General features: G+C 45.5%; 1 protein-coding gene across 3 annotated transcripts; it reads left to right on the forward strand.

The window, feature by feature from the left end:
• The first annotated feature begins 3,432 nt into the window (after positions 1-3,432).
• On the forward strand, positions 3,433-6,089 carry LOC114909399 (DNA-binding protein inhibitor ID-4-like). 3 transcript variants are annotated; one of them, XM_029248407.1, is made up of 3 exons: positions 3,433-3,500; positions 3,619-4,057; positions 4,914-6,089. In XM_029248407.1, the coding sequence occupies exons 2-3, from the start codon at positions 3,629-3,631 to the stop codon at positions 4,983-4,985; spliced, it is 501 nt and encodes a 166-aa protein (XP_029104240.1). In that variant the 5' UTR covers positions 3,433-3,500; positions 3,619-3,628; the 3' UTR covers positions 4,986-6,089. The 3 variants fall into 3 exon arrangements, with proteins under 3 accessions (XP_029104240.1, XP_029104239.1, XP_029104241.1); XM_029248406.1 differs by having other exon boundaries at positions 3,433-4,057; XM_029248408.1 differs by having other exon boundaries at positions 3,433-4,057; positions 4,920-6,089.
• The last annotated feature ends 8,496 nt before the right edge of the window (positions 6,090-14,585 follow it).

Below are 14,585 nucleotides of genomic sequence, written 5' to 3' on the forward strand. Positions count from 1 at the left end.
TGTAAAGAAACTACAATATGCGTGCACATTAAAAGGCAGAGTACTCTGGGGAAAGGGCCAATGCAACAAGGGGTAAAAGTCCGAACTGAACCGAACGCGGTAACTAGGACTACAGTGTACTAGTGAGCAGTTCTACCCCTCTGAGATCCATTGTGTGGAAAACCAAGTTCTTCAGTCTTGATGTTCCTTTGCTGTCACCGAGCAAAGCCACTGTGGTACACGGGGAATTGGCTGAGACCCCCCCCCGACTTTGAACATCACTCGCACCACAAGGTCATGCTGTCGGTGGGAGGGGCAGCCAGCGGACACCGAAGTTCTGTCCCGAAATGCATCTGAAGGCTTCTACCACGGGTTTTGCATTTCACTCTTGAATTTCTGTTTATCCCTCGTGTGCAGCTATGAAACAGCTCCAAGTCTGCCATTTCCTTCAAACAGTCCAGCTGTGCCAAACCCAGCATTTTGTGGAGGAGACTGGTCCAGTGAGGAAATTTTTGAAGTGAGAGAATGTGATCCACAGAGAATGAAAACATGCTATCCAAGAACGGTATAACAAATCTATGTGGAACTGCACTTTTACATCACTTCTTAACCATGCTTGGCATATGAAAAGTAATCTCAGAACCATACATCCATATGTTTACCCCTTCTGAAGGAACAACTACTATGAAACCTTCATGTGTTTTCAATTTCAGCACTGGCAAAATTCACAAAAGAATGTGTCCTGGAGGAGAATATACTGTATAGTTATTTACAAGATGTGTCTGAAGATCTGATTTGAAGAAACATCAAAACATAATTTAAACTATTTTTATATATGGTTGTGTTTCATCTGCCATGAGCATATGTTTCAGGACAATAGAAATAATGTTCAAATTCTTAATAAATTTGTAACTATATTCCAATTATAGAATTTCAAGAAACAATGAAACTCTCTAACAGTATATACTCGGAAGTCCTCTGGCTCTTCAACTTACAAACACAACTGGAATTTTAAAATCTATTCATAACTCAATTTATTTGTAAAGCCAAAGGCACTTTAACTAGTAACTCACAATTAGCAAAAGCTACATAATAGGTGTCTCTCTATAAATTCACAGGTTAGATTCTGGAAAATCCTCAGAGAAAGCCAAAACAAATGTAGAATACTCTTTGTCTTTTCCATAAATCCACGCCTTATCAATAACACTTGTCAAATGCAGGGTGATGAGGGTCTGGACCCTATCTAGTTTAAAATGCCTGAAAACTGAAATGCTTTCTCTAAACAAACTCCCATTCATTGCCGAATGTGGACCAGATCATCCCATGGACGAGCAACGTTTGTTAGGAACAAATCGGACTTAAGATCCCATCTGTGTTCATTAGTTGAGGACTTAGTGTATATAGGGGTGGTAGCTGTTCTGACCCACACAAGATGTTTGAAACGAGGTGACTCAGTGTATGGTGGAGATGTTCCATGCCCGTTTCTGGAGAGTGTGTTCCCGGTCAACAATCCCAGAATGTAATGGAGCTCCAAACATGGCGTAGGGCCAAGGAGGAAACAGTGTGGCTCCGTGCCAACATGTTGCCATCCAAGGGGGCCTTGGCAATGTGCCGAGCGACGCCGGCTGGGCAAACACCGTGCGAATGAGTGACATCGCAGAGCGGTCGGCAGCTTTGCTGGCGAGGCATCGTGGAACATCCTGGAAAACATCGAGTAAGTGCTTGGACAGCACTGCATGCTCACCTGTCAGTTGTGTGTCTACTGAGGTACCAAGATGTGCTGAAACTGCACTGTGCCTCTCATTTTCCTGGTCGCATCTCGGGACCTCACTGAGGTTGTATGGTTTGGGCAGAAATGTACCCATGAGTTCAAATGAAAATGAAATGAAATAGGCCATACACAGGTCATGCACATTTTATACCTGTCTACACCTGATGCCAACTTTTCCGTATATTGCATTATTATGATTATTATTATTATTATTATTATGTGACTTGTGTGATACAAACTGTGTGGTAACAGATGTTAAACCAGGACATTAAACCTATCAAAGTGTAAAAACTTTTAAAATTGCAAATTATGATTTGAATTAGTTTGTTTATGCTTTTGCCTGTTCTGTCAATGATTCTTCATTTAATTCAAAATTTGGTAGTTCTTATTGCTATTATTATTTTTTGCCATGTTTGTTTTTGTAAGTATTTATTATTTCTCGTCACTGTTTCGGTCCATATCAGATTTGCTCTTGTGCTGTTCTGTACTCTTTTTTAAAATTACAAGTTAACCGTCTTTGTGCCGCTTCCATCATTTTGCAACTGTCATTTTACGTAGTCGGTCCACTTATGATGACGTCATCCGCTACTTTATGACCTCAGAACTGTGTTTACGCTGTATGTCATGGTTTTCACAACATCCGGGTAGCTGATGAAGGCTTCCTGCCGAAACGCGTCGGTCCCGAAAGACGAAAGTATTTCCCTATGCTCCTGTGTGCTCTCCATCTTTGCTTTAGTTTATATGATTATTATCATCATGTGTTGCTTAGCTCACGATTTTACAATTTCAGAGTGACTGTTGCTGTACCTGAGCCAAGTATACAGCTGGGTATTTTACTGGAAGTGTTATAAGATTAATATTTAGGGTACAGATTGAATATTATATCCGTGGTTACCCTGTACAGTCCAGTTATTCACATTCAATTCATTTCAAACCGCAGGCAGTAATCGCATCTTTTCTGCAACTTCTGTAACTACTAGTATAAAAGCAAAATACGTAATATTTAAATATTTTTGAAAGTATTTAAAAACTGATTTAAACGAATTGTAAATGCTGCAGATGCATTTGTGTGACACATATATTTCTGTCGCGTGTACATGACATATATGCTCTACCAAATTTAATTCGTTCATGGAGATACTAAGAGATTCATTTAACACAAACGACGATTTAAACGGCCAAGGTGGATTCCATGTGCTGGTGACAGTCGGCTTCCATCGAGGTCAAGCGGAACACTCGTAATACATGATGAAAACACTCTGCTGTGGGACGTACTGGTCTATTTTAACATAGATCATCAGGTCTTCAGTGTGACTGTTCACTATCACGAAACACGGAGAATAAAACAAACTACAGCTTCTTTCACTTTCTGAACCTAAAATGCCATTATGATTATTATTATTATTATTTAGTTGACGCTTAATAACGTTTTCAATGTTAAGTTTCTACGCTGAGTTACTAAGGACAGTTTAGGTTTCCTAATTGTGAAAATTATTGTGCTAATTGTGAAATAATTTGAATAATTTCCGAATTAAATCTTAAAAAAGTGGCGCGAGCGCACGCACACACACATACACACCTACCTGTACACTGCCCCCGCCCCCACACCCCGGTCCGCTGACCACGCCTTCGCGCAGTAGCTCCTCCCCTTCACTGTATAAACGTCGCTGCGAGTCGCCGCTGTCCCCGCGCTCCACGGTTCGCGTGCCGAGGAATATAGGCCATTTTGAGGCAGACAGACAAACAGACAGTTGAGTTGTTATGAATATGCTAAGTTAGACATATCCACTTTCTGCTGCCAACTGGCTAAATATTGTTCCAATTGAAAAGTGCTCTTATTATCGTCATTATTATAATTTCATTTCCAGTTAGTTACTGATGAAGTCGCTAGCTCCTCCAGGCCGAGGAGCCAGTAAGGATTCCTCTTCACCCTCCTCCTCCTCCTCCTCTTCCTCCTCCTCGTCCTCCTGTCCTCCGGTCTGCGGTCACTTGTCCTCGGCGTCTCCGTCCGTGCGCAGCAGCAGCAGGGCCGCCGCGAGCTCCGCTATGGGGGAGGACGGCGCGCGCAGCCTGCAGCTGAACGCGCGCGCTGACATGAACGGCTGCTACGACACGCTGAGGCGCCTGGTGCCCACCATTCCGCAGGACAAGAAGGTGAGCAGAGTGGAGATCCTGCAGCACGTCATCGACTACATCCTGGAGCTGCAGCGCGCGCTCGACATGCAGCCGGCGCTCCTGAGGCCGCCGTGCGGGAGGTGTCCGTCCGAGGCGCCGCGCGCGCCGCTCGTGGCCCTCAACACCGGCCAGGTGAGCGCAGGGTGACCGCCTCGCGCGCGCGCGCGTGTGTGTGCGTTCGTGCGTGTGTGTGAGTGTGTGCACGCGCACAGTGGTACGTTAATCTGACTGAAACCCCGCCAAAGGCCTACGAATTATTATTATTATTATTATTATTGGTGATGGATGTTCCTTCAGTTTACTAAGCACAAAAAGTGACATTTGCGATTCGAACGTGAAAATCACGCAGCGCGCGCCACTCTGACTGTGAAAAACGTCGTTTGTTCCCGTCGCGAGACAAGACCCGATGAGGTGACAACAATTTATGCTGTTTTTTTTTCCGAAATAAATATGGATTAAAGTATAGAATATCAGTGCTCGTCTTTTTTCCTGCAGCTGCTGTAACTGTGGTAAAATTTTCCTGTAATGCGGGCTGCAGAACCAAATCTGTTACACACAAGACAAGCCTGGTATCCACGTTTATGCTCTTGTCTTGTGTCACACATCCTGTACCACACTGTTATTTGTTCATAGAAAACAAGAAGCAATTGATTATGCAATATTGAACAAGGCATTGTATTAATAGATAGAATAATCAGGTGACAATTGAATAAATTATACCTTAATTAAATAAATAATAAGATAAATCTAGAACCGGCGGTATTCTGTATGTTTTTTTTCTTAAATATATGCGGTCGTTCCTTGTTTTTGTCACATCGGGCTGGGCGGATGTGTCTCTGGTGCTGTGAACACGCTGAGAAAATATTTGCCGTGTCCTGGGAATTCTCCCACGCACGTGTGCGCCGGTGCTGGCGTTCCGCGGCCTCGCTCGTTCTTCTCGTCCGCGTCGGTGTCCTCTGCCTGCCCTTCTCACGTGTCCCATCGCCAGTTCCAGGTCACATCCATGCCTGGCAAGAAGGAGGAAGCTGCTCTGTGTCCCTGGAACGCAGCGAAGTGGTGAGCGGCACGTTGAGCCGGTTCACGCCGGTGAAGCCACGCCGCAGCGCCCGATGACGGTTGGAAAGCCCGTCCTAAGTTCTGTTGTCTTTCTTTCTACTTGTTCTTCGTGGAAACGACGTGCCTGCACGGTGCTTCAGTGCGCACTCCCAAAGAGTATTGCATCGGGAGCTGGCACCCGTAGCCCTGTCTGGCGTGCCCGGCCTGGCAAGCCGCGCGCTCCGAACGTGTCCTCTCATGTCTGCAACGGTCTCGCGGCCTTCGGCTACGTCTTGGCCGTTTGCCCGCATCGGAGCCGCGTTCTTCGGGATGCTCTCGGAACCTGCAGGTCTGGACCTGGCGCTTCACGTGCGCACCTCCTCTCTTCTCGAACCCCGTTCCACAGGTGCACAGAATGCCGGGAACACGGAGGCGACGATGTTGCCCCAAAGCGAGAGCTCGGACAGTCGGTTCGCCCGCTGCAGTCGGACTCACCTGCAAGCCGCAGTTTTGACGAACGCTGTATGAGCGTTGGCTGTGGCCCTTTGATGGGAACGCGCATTTCCGCAGGTGGAGGGGGGGACCAGCGGGCCGCCGAAAGGCACAGCGGGGAACGACGGAAACCACTTCACTGGAATACAAAGACATGCAATAAGAAATCACACAAACAGATGAATGACCTTTTCGAGAAGAAGTGCTGTAAATAACGTGGTCATTCACATATTCGTGTTATACGTTGTAGGCGTTTTAAGGTGAGTCATGGCTTTCGCAGAATTTAAACTCTTTGGCTTCTAAGAAAAGTTGTTTTGTACAGAAGTTCCATGTCACGATAGTTGGTTTTCTAGCTTTACGTACATAATATCTAAACACATGAAAAATGTCTTGAAACCCTGGTTTTCTGAGCCGCATAACACCAACTGATGTTTAGAAAAAAACCCCAAACTGAAATGCTTTAATATATTTTGAAAAGCATGTTATTAAAAAGTATCTGTATTAAAACTATCCGAATCACAAGGGATTTCGTTATTATTATGAGCTTTTTCTTTTTTTTTTACAAGTGATCTGCCGCCATCTTTTAACAATTTTCTTGTACATGGTAAAGTTTACACACATTTTAGATAGACTGTAATTATCAGATACCCTTATTAAACTACCCCTACTATGTAAATATGGTTTGTAGCTTGATTTACCTGATTTAATCTTATGGTTTTCAAATAAAGTTTCAAAATTGTATCTGTTTTCTTCTGTGTCCTTGTAACTGTATTTGTGGGACATACTGTATATATTAATAAGGAATGCACACAAATACAAAGTGAACAGTGTATGAATAGTTTTTTTTTCCAGTTGATGAAACATTTTGTTACATTTTTCTTTATACTGCAGCCAATGGTATGTTGAACAGCAGTAAATATGTCTTTTTAACACACCAAAGGTACATAGAATGTGCTGCAACATATAACTTAAAGTTTTTCTTAATTCACGCTCTAATTTAAGCTCCCTTGCATAATTAAAGTATGATGATTTTCTTTCCTGGTAAATTAGTGTGTTTATGACATCGAGCTGAAATGTCAAATTGTCTCTTTATGAAGGAATCTGTTTTATTCTAATACTACCTTTAATTTTTCAAAATAATTTCTAGTGCAATGACAACAGCTGTCAGAAACATGATGTATTTTTAAAGGTGTGTGTTTCACCTTCTGGTTCTCTAGAATCTGAAGTGTTCACCATACTTTGTGCTGCAGTTGGGTGCAACTGGAGATGTTTTTAATGTGCTTAACGGTCCCAGCTGGTTATGACGAGTAAGCAGTGGAAGGCAAACATTTAAATGTCCCACATCATTTGTTGTCGGTCAAATTCGAGCATGCTTCTGATATCACATTCGGGTTAAAAGTAGGAAAGTGGACCAGACATGTTCGATATCATGTCAAGGTACTGATTTGATTGATCATTTGAACAAGGCTTTGACGAGGCAGAGGAGAGTATCCCCGGTACAGGAGTTGAGTCCATCACAGAGCATCGAGACAATACCAAATACAGTAATCCTCATCTGGAACCCCCAGTGTACCATATCTATGGTGTTGCAGTAGTCATACAAGCAGAAGAATAATTACAAAACTGTCCAGACAAATATGAGATCGGATTTGAACACATAACCCACATATTTGGTCTATGAGGCCAGATTGGTGCCTAAAACATCCTCACTTGCTGATCACCTGTGTCACCTTGGGTTTGAAAATCTAGGGCAGCGTCCTGGTTAAAGGCTTACATTTGTAATATGAAGGCGGTCTGTTCAGTTGGGGCCCTGCTCTAATACCTCTCAGGAATGCCCGTAGCTTAAACAACGTCAGTAAAATCCCAACGTGAATAAAATGGCTTTGAAAAGCGAGGATTAAAAATTCCAACCATGGCAATTTATAGAGCGTTGAATAAAACATCCATACATACGTATAAAAGTGCGAAACTTATCTGTCCTGCTGGTTTTGGGAAAGTTGTATTACCTATGGAGCACTTCTCTTTGACTATCTTTGTTTAATGCCAGTTTTTGAAAAATTTATGAAGTCATCACTCATTTTTCTGCTTCTGCACACAAGCCAGTATCAGGTTTGTCTTGTTCCCAGAAATGGAACCTGGATCTGTTATGGCTCATCAGCTAAGAGATGAAACATTTCTGCTCACAACAAAGCAGGTGTCATTATCTCTCAGCGGCGCACTAATGGTGCCCCCATGGAGAGCACGCCAAGCAACCCCTGGAAACAAGGGGGCCTTTCGTGCGTGCGTTTAATTTCCCCTTACTGGTGACGGCACAGCTGTTTCGCTCTTCTTGCTGAGGAGCCTCCCACCTTTTGCTACGGCTAGAGCCACTTACTTTTTCATTTAGCTGATGCTTTTCTCCAAAGTGACTTACAGCGATTTACCAATTTATGCAGCTTCTGCACGGGTGTGACGGCAGGAGGTGGGATTCGAACCCGGATCTTTGACTTTGAACCACCACGCCACTTGTTACCCCCATAAAAGGGGTGTGCAAGAGAAGTACAATTATTTCTTTATACCATACCTACCGTAAACACTTTAAATTCAGTTTACTCGAGTAATGGTTAGTCACACGCTTCAGCACACGCCACACCTAAATAAAATAAGAAAATATACCATACCTACCATGAATACTATGAAATCTATTGAATCACATAATAATAGACACACCACACCTGAATTATACACAATGAAGTAATAATTTTCCAATTTAGAAATCTGAAATTCAGGGTAGGGGGTGCGGTGGCGCAGTGGGTTGGACCGCAGTCCTGCTCTCTGGTGGGTCTGGGTTTCGAGTCCCGCTTGGGGTGCCTTGCGACGGATTGGCGTCCCATCCTGGGTGTGTCCCCTCCCCCTCTGGCCTTACGTCCTGTGTTACCGGGTAGGCTCTGGTTCCCTGTGACCCCGTATGGGACAAGCGGTTCTGAAAATGTGTGTGTGTGTGTGTGTGTGTGTGTGTGTGAAATTCAGGGTCATTTACTACGATTTACACGTGGCCCTCAAAGTGGTTCACAGTAGCAACTGTGGCCCTTGGTCAAAGAAAGCTGGACAGCCCCTACCCTATAACGGTCCCAACCCCTCACCCATCAGCACGGTTTTCTCCACTCAAAAGCACCGCGGCCTCATAACCTGCTCCCAGTTCTTCCATTGGTGGTGGCACTGAGCGGCTCCATTGGTCTCACCTGATCCCCGTGCTCCTGAACTCATTATCGGAGCGGAAACGAAGTGTCTCCAGAGCCGAAGGGACGCGTAGCTCTGACAACAGTGCGGTACGGTCCATCCACAAAGCCTGGCTGCTGTTTCAGTGCGTCAGCACCTGCCTCCCACGCTGACGGCCAGACAGGTGGTGCTCATCGCGGCCGACCCTGAGCGCCCATCCAGCATCATCAGCATCATTCATCAATCAACTGCTCCGCTATATGCTGTGAATCAGAGCACATGCTGGAAGCTCTCAGCTGAGTCTCATCTGTACTTCTGTTTCTGTTCACGAATGGACATCCTCATATCCTCATACGGTGGTGATTGGAAGGCTTGGCCCTCGCAAGGCTCCGTGGGAGGCTTTCTCTTCCTCCCGGAAATGACTTCCCGACCCGTTCGCCTTTCTCCTCATTATCATGCAGGTAAACCTTAAGACAACTGCAGCTGCCTACTTACATAACCCATATTTATGACATAATTTGGAAACCTGCAAAGCTTACATAGCCATAGAGTAATATCTTGAGATAACCCTTGGTTGACATGTACAGCTGAAAAGTACAGTGTTTCTTGTTTTTAAATTCGCTGATGTACTTACAATAAAGATACTGCGCACACTATTGCGTGCATTTTAGACGTGCGTCATATTTACAATATTGTTCTATGATGTTGCTCCGTGAGTAAGGATAGAGTGGCACAACGCTTGGATGGAAAAAAAGCACACAGATGTAGCTGAGAACATAGTTACATTTTCAAGTTGAATAAATTCACCTCCCTATTGTAGTTTGTTTGCATTCTTCTTCCTTCGGTCCCTGAGCTTAAAGAACGAACACCTTTGGATTGACCCTAAAGAATGACGGCCTTTGAGAAGGACGTGTGTGAACCCTTTGGTGATTTTCAGCTGGAGGTGAATCCATGGATCAACAAGCTTTGATTTCCACTTTGTGCCAACGAGACAATCTGGAATGTAAGATTTTATTTACAGTCCGTGGATTATGGTGTACCATATGCACACGCACACTGGTGCTTGAATTTGTTGCTCTTTTAATCCTGTTGTGACTAATTAATAGCCTTTACACAAGCGCAGGTGTGAAGACCTGAATGTGGGCCGTTGTTTTCTGTTCAGCCTGTCCAGAAGCTGAAGGAACCCCCACCCAAGCCCACCGTGAAACCGAAATGGGTCTCAGGTGTGAGTGTGACGCGGTGCAAACAGCCAAGACAGGTGCCCGCTGCTGCGTACACAGCAATTAGGCTGCGATTAACCCTGTGCAGCTCCAGCCCCCCAACGCCCCCCAACTCCGTGCCAGGAGCGTGATGACAATGAGTGGAGTGTGGCTGGAGGATCCGCACCTGAGTCCCCCGTCACTGAGGAGCCAGAGAAACAGACACCTGATACGTGCAAACCGTAGCCTCCCTCAGTGCCGGAAAACAAAAGCTCGGTGTTGCCGTGGCGACAAGGCCGCTTACAGAGTCTCCGAAAACAAAAGTGACCCATGGCTTCGAGGGGAGCATAATATGGTGGGTGTTAGAGGAGCCAAGTTTTGGACCAAAAGGGCCAAACCATGTCACCAAAATCCACAAATGTGAACTTGGAAGAGGAAAAGGGTCTAAATATGAAGTACGGTGGCACAGCAGGTCGTGCCGGTGCCTCACGGCTCCTGGGCTGCGGTGTTGGATCTCGATTGAAACCTGGCTCAACCTGCAGGGAGTTCACATGCGTTCCCTGTGCTCGTGTGGGTTTCGTCCCGCAACTGAAGAAAGCGATGGTAGACCCACAGCCTTGGAAACCACTCGAGTGGTCACCATGAGTTGACTTCATCTTGATGGCACTTACCTTATAATACAGTAATCTCTGGAAAGTGAGGCCCAAAGTTGCGACACCTAAAAGTACAAGTGTCACGGATGCCACCGAACAAAAAGCCGGGCTTTCATTTCAGACTGAAATAAAAAGGCCTCCGAGCAGAGGTGATGAGCGAGCTAAGTACGGCAGCGTTCGTTTAGAGCAGCAGTGCTACACCGTAGGGCCATCGCCGAAGAATACGAAGATGGCTCTGCGGTACAAAGGCCAGGCGGAGGCCCCAGCGTGCAAGTGGACTGGAGTTAATTGTTTTTTTAATGGAGCTCTGCGTGCCAGGGCTCTTTTCCAGCTCCATCGGTGCCAGCAGTGTGCCCAGCAGGCGAGAGATGAGCGGCCTGCCGGCAGAGAGACCGACACCCCGACCCTACAGCCAACTGAGACGCAGCCTGATGGAGAGCCAGCGGGAAATGAAAGGAAGTACAGCTCAGCAAAGCAGTGGACAGGAGCAGCTCTTTAGACGGTAACAGAGAGGCTGAGTGGAAATAAGAGAGTAGACAGAGATGGATTCCTCGCTGTGGGTTTGTATTCTGTTACCAGTCTAGAAAAGGATGAGGGTTAGAGTTTGGGTTAGGGTTAGGTTGGGGTTCCTTTGGTCGATCCTTCTTTGTGTTTTAGGAGACCGCCTCAGGGTTAGGGTTAGGGATAGGGTTGGAGTTAGGGTGGGAGTTACAGTTGGGTTTAGGGTTAGGGTTAGGGGTTCGTTGGTGGATCCTTCTTTGCAGTTTACAAGACAGGCTACGTTCTACAATAAATATACAGTCTCAGACTTCTTAATTAGGGAAAAAAGTATAAACTCACCTCAGATTTTATTGACGAACATTTTTTTTATTTTTGATACATCATCTGATAAATAGAACCATATGCCACTAGTACAATGAGTCTGGCGCTGCTTGCTTTCTTTTTCCTTTTCAGTTAACCTGAGTGAAAGGTCATTGGTATAGTGTTCGACCTGTCGCCATCTGTCCCTGCCAGCATTGCTGCTCACTTGCTCATTATTCATGGACCCTCGCGAAATCATCTGATTATATGAGAGTCACACCCTTTGGCTTCAGCTGAGTCAAAACACTCTGAGCGTGAACTTCAGCAGCAGCGAGATTCGCTCGGCCTTAACTGCAGGGCCGTCAAGCAACGATCATTTATTTTCCATAAGTATGTTTTGCTAGCAGAAAGCAGACATTTCTGATGTAACATCACCACACGGCTGCGCACTGGCACTCCCTCGGGGTGAAGATAAGCTAATAGGCTGATATGAGATGCAATGTTAATGGGAAGCATTTGCCATGCCTCAAAGCTGGCAGGCGTTCCCCTGGTGCTGTGGGGATGCCCACATGCTGAGTGCCACCGGGATGAATGCCAGGGCTCTTGGCTGGCAGCCCTGCTCTGCCTGCCAGTAGAGGGTCCCATGCTCTAGTAGCACATGTCACACTGTGATTCTGGCATCTTGCGGGGGAGATCCCGGCAGATCGCCGTATACCACCTATGCTGCCAGAATGTGCCCCGCGTGTGCGGTTACGTGCGGTGGTTAGGGTATGTGGTGAACATCCATGAAAATGTGTGGAACCCTTTGGTCAGAAATGAGTGCTTGTCAACGAACGGGAGATTAAAAATATCTGACTTTCAGAGTTTTTCGTCCCATTTTTAACATATGGATACACACACACACACATTTTCAGAACTGCTAGTCCCATACGGGGTCGCGGGGAACCGGAGCCTACCCGGTAACAAAGGGCGTAAGGCCGGAGGGGGAGGGGACACGCCCAGGATGGAACGCCAGTCCATCGCAAGGCACCCCCAGCGGGACTCGAACCCCAGACCCACCGGAGAGCAGGACTGTGGGCCAACCCACTGTGCCACTGCACCCCCCACCATATGGATACACTTTCATCTTTAAATCTTGAAACTGCATCATAGGACTTCCATATGATGTTCCATTTATGAGCAAGGTAGGGTTAATACGTACATTCTCAGAGGGACTTTGCAGAGCCACAGTGCTCGCAGTGAAAACTTTCAAAACGTTTCCTTTGGCATTGCCAGGCCCAGTGTGCCTACATGTTCCTCACCATATTTTAAATAAACCTTTGTGTATAAAACAAAATGAACCAATTTCCGTCAGAAACCCAAATGTGATTATCTTCACATGCCGCCACACACATAAAGAGGAGGAAAAAGCTGTTGGATATCAAGAAAATATGGTCAAGGTAGGATTTCACAGGAACTGTTACCTGAAACCCACCATATTGTCAATGCAGTAGATCGTAGAGGGTAAATTCTGGGATAATTTATATGCAGTTTATATGTATTTAGTAGCAAATAACTGTTTCTGAACACTTGCTGAGGGGGTGCAGTGGTGCAGCAGGATTTGCATAGACAATAACAGATCAAAGTGAATTAGTTCTTACTACTTTCCTAACTATAGGGCAACTGTAGAGCTTTATGCAGATTTATCCAGCTGTACCCCTAACAACTGGTACAGTAGAATTCAGTAGAACTGATTAAGTCCCGGGGTATGGTGGCACAGCGGGTTTGGCCAAGACGTTACTCTCTGGGGGGGGTCTGGGGTTTGAATCCTACTTGGGGTGCCTTGCGATGGACTGGCGTCCCGTCCTGGGTGTGTCCCCTCCCCCTCCAGCCCTGTGTTGCCAGGTTAGGCTCCGTGACCCCACTTGGGACGAGTGGTTTCAGGCTGTGTTGTGTGTGTGTGTGTGTGTGTGTGTGTGTGTGTGTGTGAGAACCCTTGCTTTCGGTGAAAGGCAGGTAAGAGTTCAATTAATCATAAGGCAAAACTTCACCTCAAATGAAAAAAATGTAAGGGGAAGAATTACTGAATAGTTAGAATAAGCGTACAAAAAGAAACCCATTTCACATATTTAAGCCAATACAGCCTCATGAAATCTTAATTTGGTGGAAATGTGTAGAAGTCTTACAGTTCTGAAGCATTACTTTGCATATTCATCTGGATTTGCATATACAATAACAGATCAAAGTGAATTAGTTCTTACTACTTTCCTAACTATAGGGTGACTGTAGAGCTTTATGCAGATTTATCCAGCTGTACCCCTAACAACTGGTACAGTAGAATTCAGTGTTGCCGGGTAGGCTCCGGTTCCCCGTGACCCCGTAAGGGACAAGCGGTTCTGAAAATGTGTGTGTGTGTGTGTGTGTGTGTGTGTGTGTGTGATAAAGTACAGTGGTGCGGTGGCACAGTGGGTTTGGCCAGGGCCTGCTCCCCGGTGGGTGTGGGGTTCAAGTCCTGCTCGGGGTGCCTTGCTATGGACTGGCATCCTGTCCTGGGTGTGTCCCCTTGTGCCCTGTGTTGCTGGGTTGGGTTCCAGCTTGCTGTGACCCCCCTCAGGACAAAAGGTCTCAGACTGTGTGTGATACAGTACAATTGATAGAACTCAGGTTAAGCACATTGTACCCATGTACTGTTACAAGAACCCTCCTGAGACTAAAAGTGACACGGCATTTTTTGGGTTACCAGTCTTTGCCCTTGACCATAAATCCACCTAATATCATAACATCGATATGCCAGTAACATATTGTTGGAGAATCAATGTGTTGTAGCTTTGTGATAGAAAATGAAAGAAGCATTATGTTCACTGAGCCAGAATGTGCATGAAAATAAATCACTGGTGGTTTAACTTTGTGTTATAAAATGCGGTATCGTTTCAACATTTCTGTGTCATTGTAATAACCGTTTTTATATGTTCCCAAAGACCGACCTTTCAGAGCTGGATGACCTTCGCTACTTCGTTCAATCAGTGGATATTCAAATGCAAATCAGTGAGGGCAAAGACTGAGCTGTGATTTTTTTTTTTTAGCATACAGGGGCAAATTTTATTTAGAACAGTCTAGATCGTAATCCCTTACTAATGCCATCCTGGTTCAGAAATTCTGTGTAAATACATCAAGTAAAAGCAATGTTCAGTTTAACAGATGTGAAGTACATTGCGACAGTGAAAAATCACCTCACATGCTATGCCATGCATGTGAGAGAGACAACCATGTCCTCTGCCCTTCGATGAAACTGCAGGAGACCGA

This window comes from Scleropages formosus, chromosome 23 (genome assembly GCF_900964775.1).
Source record: "Scleropages formosus chromosome 23, fSclFor1.1, whole genome shotgun sequence".
Lineage (NCBI taxonomy): Eukaryota > Metazoa > Chordata > Actinopteri > Osteoglossiformes > Osteoglossidae > Scleropages > Scleropages formosus.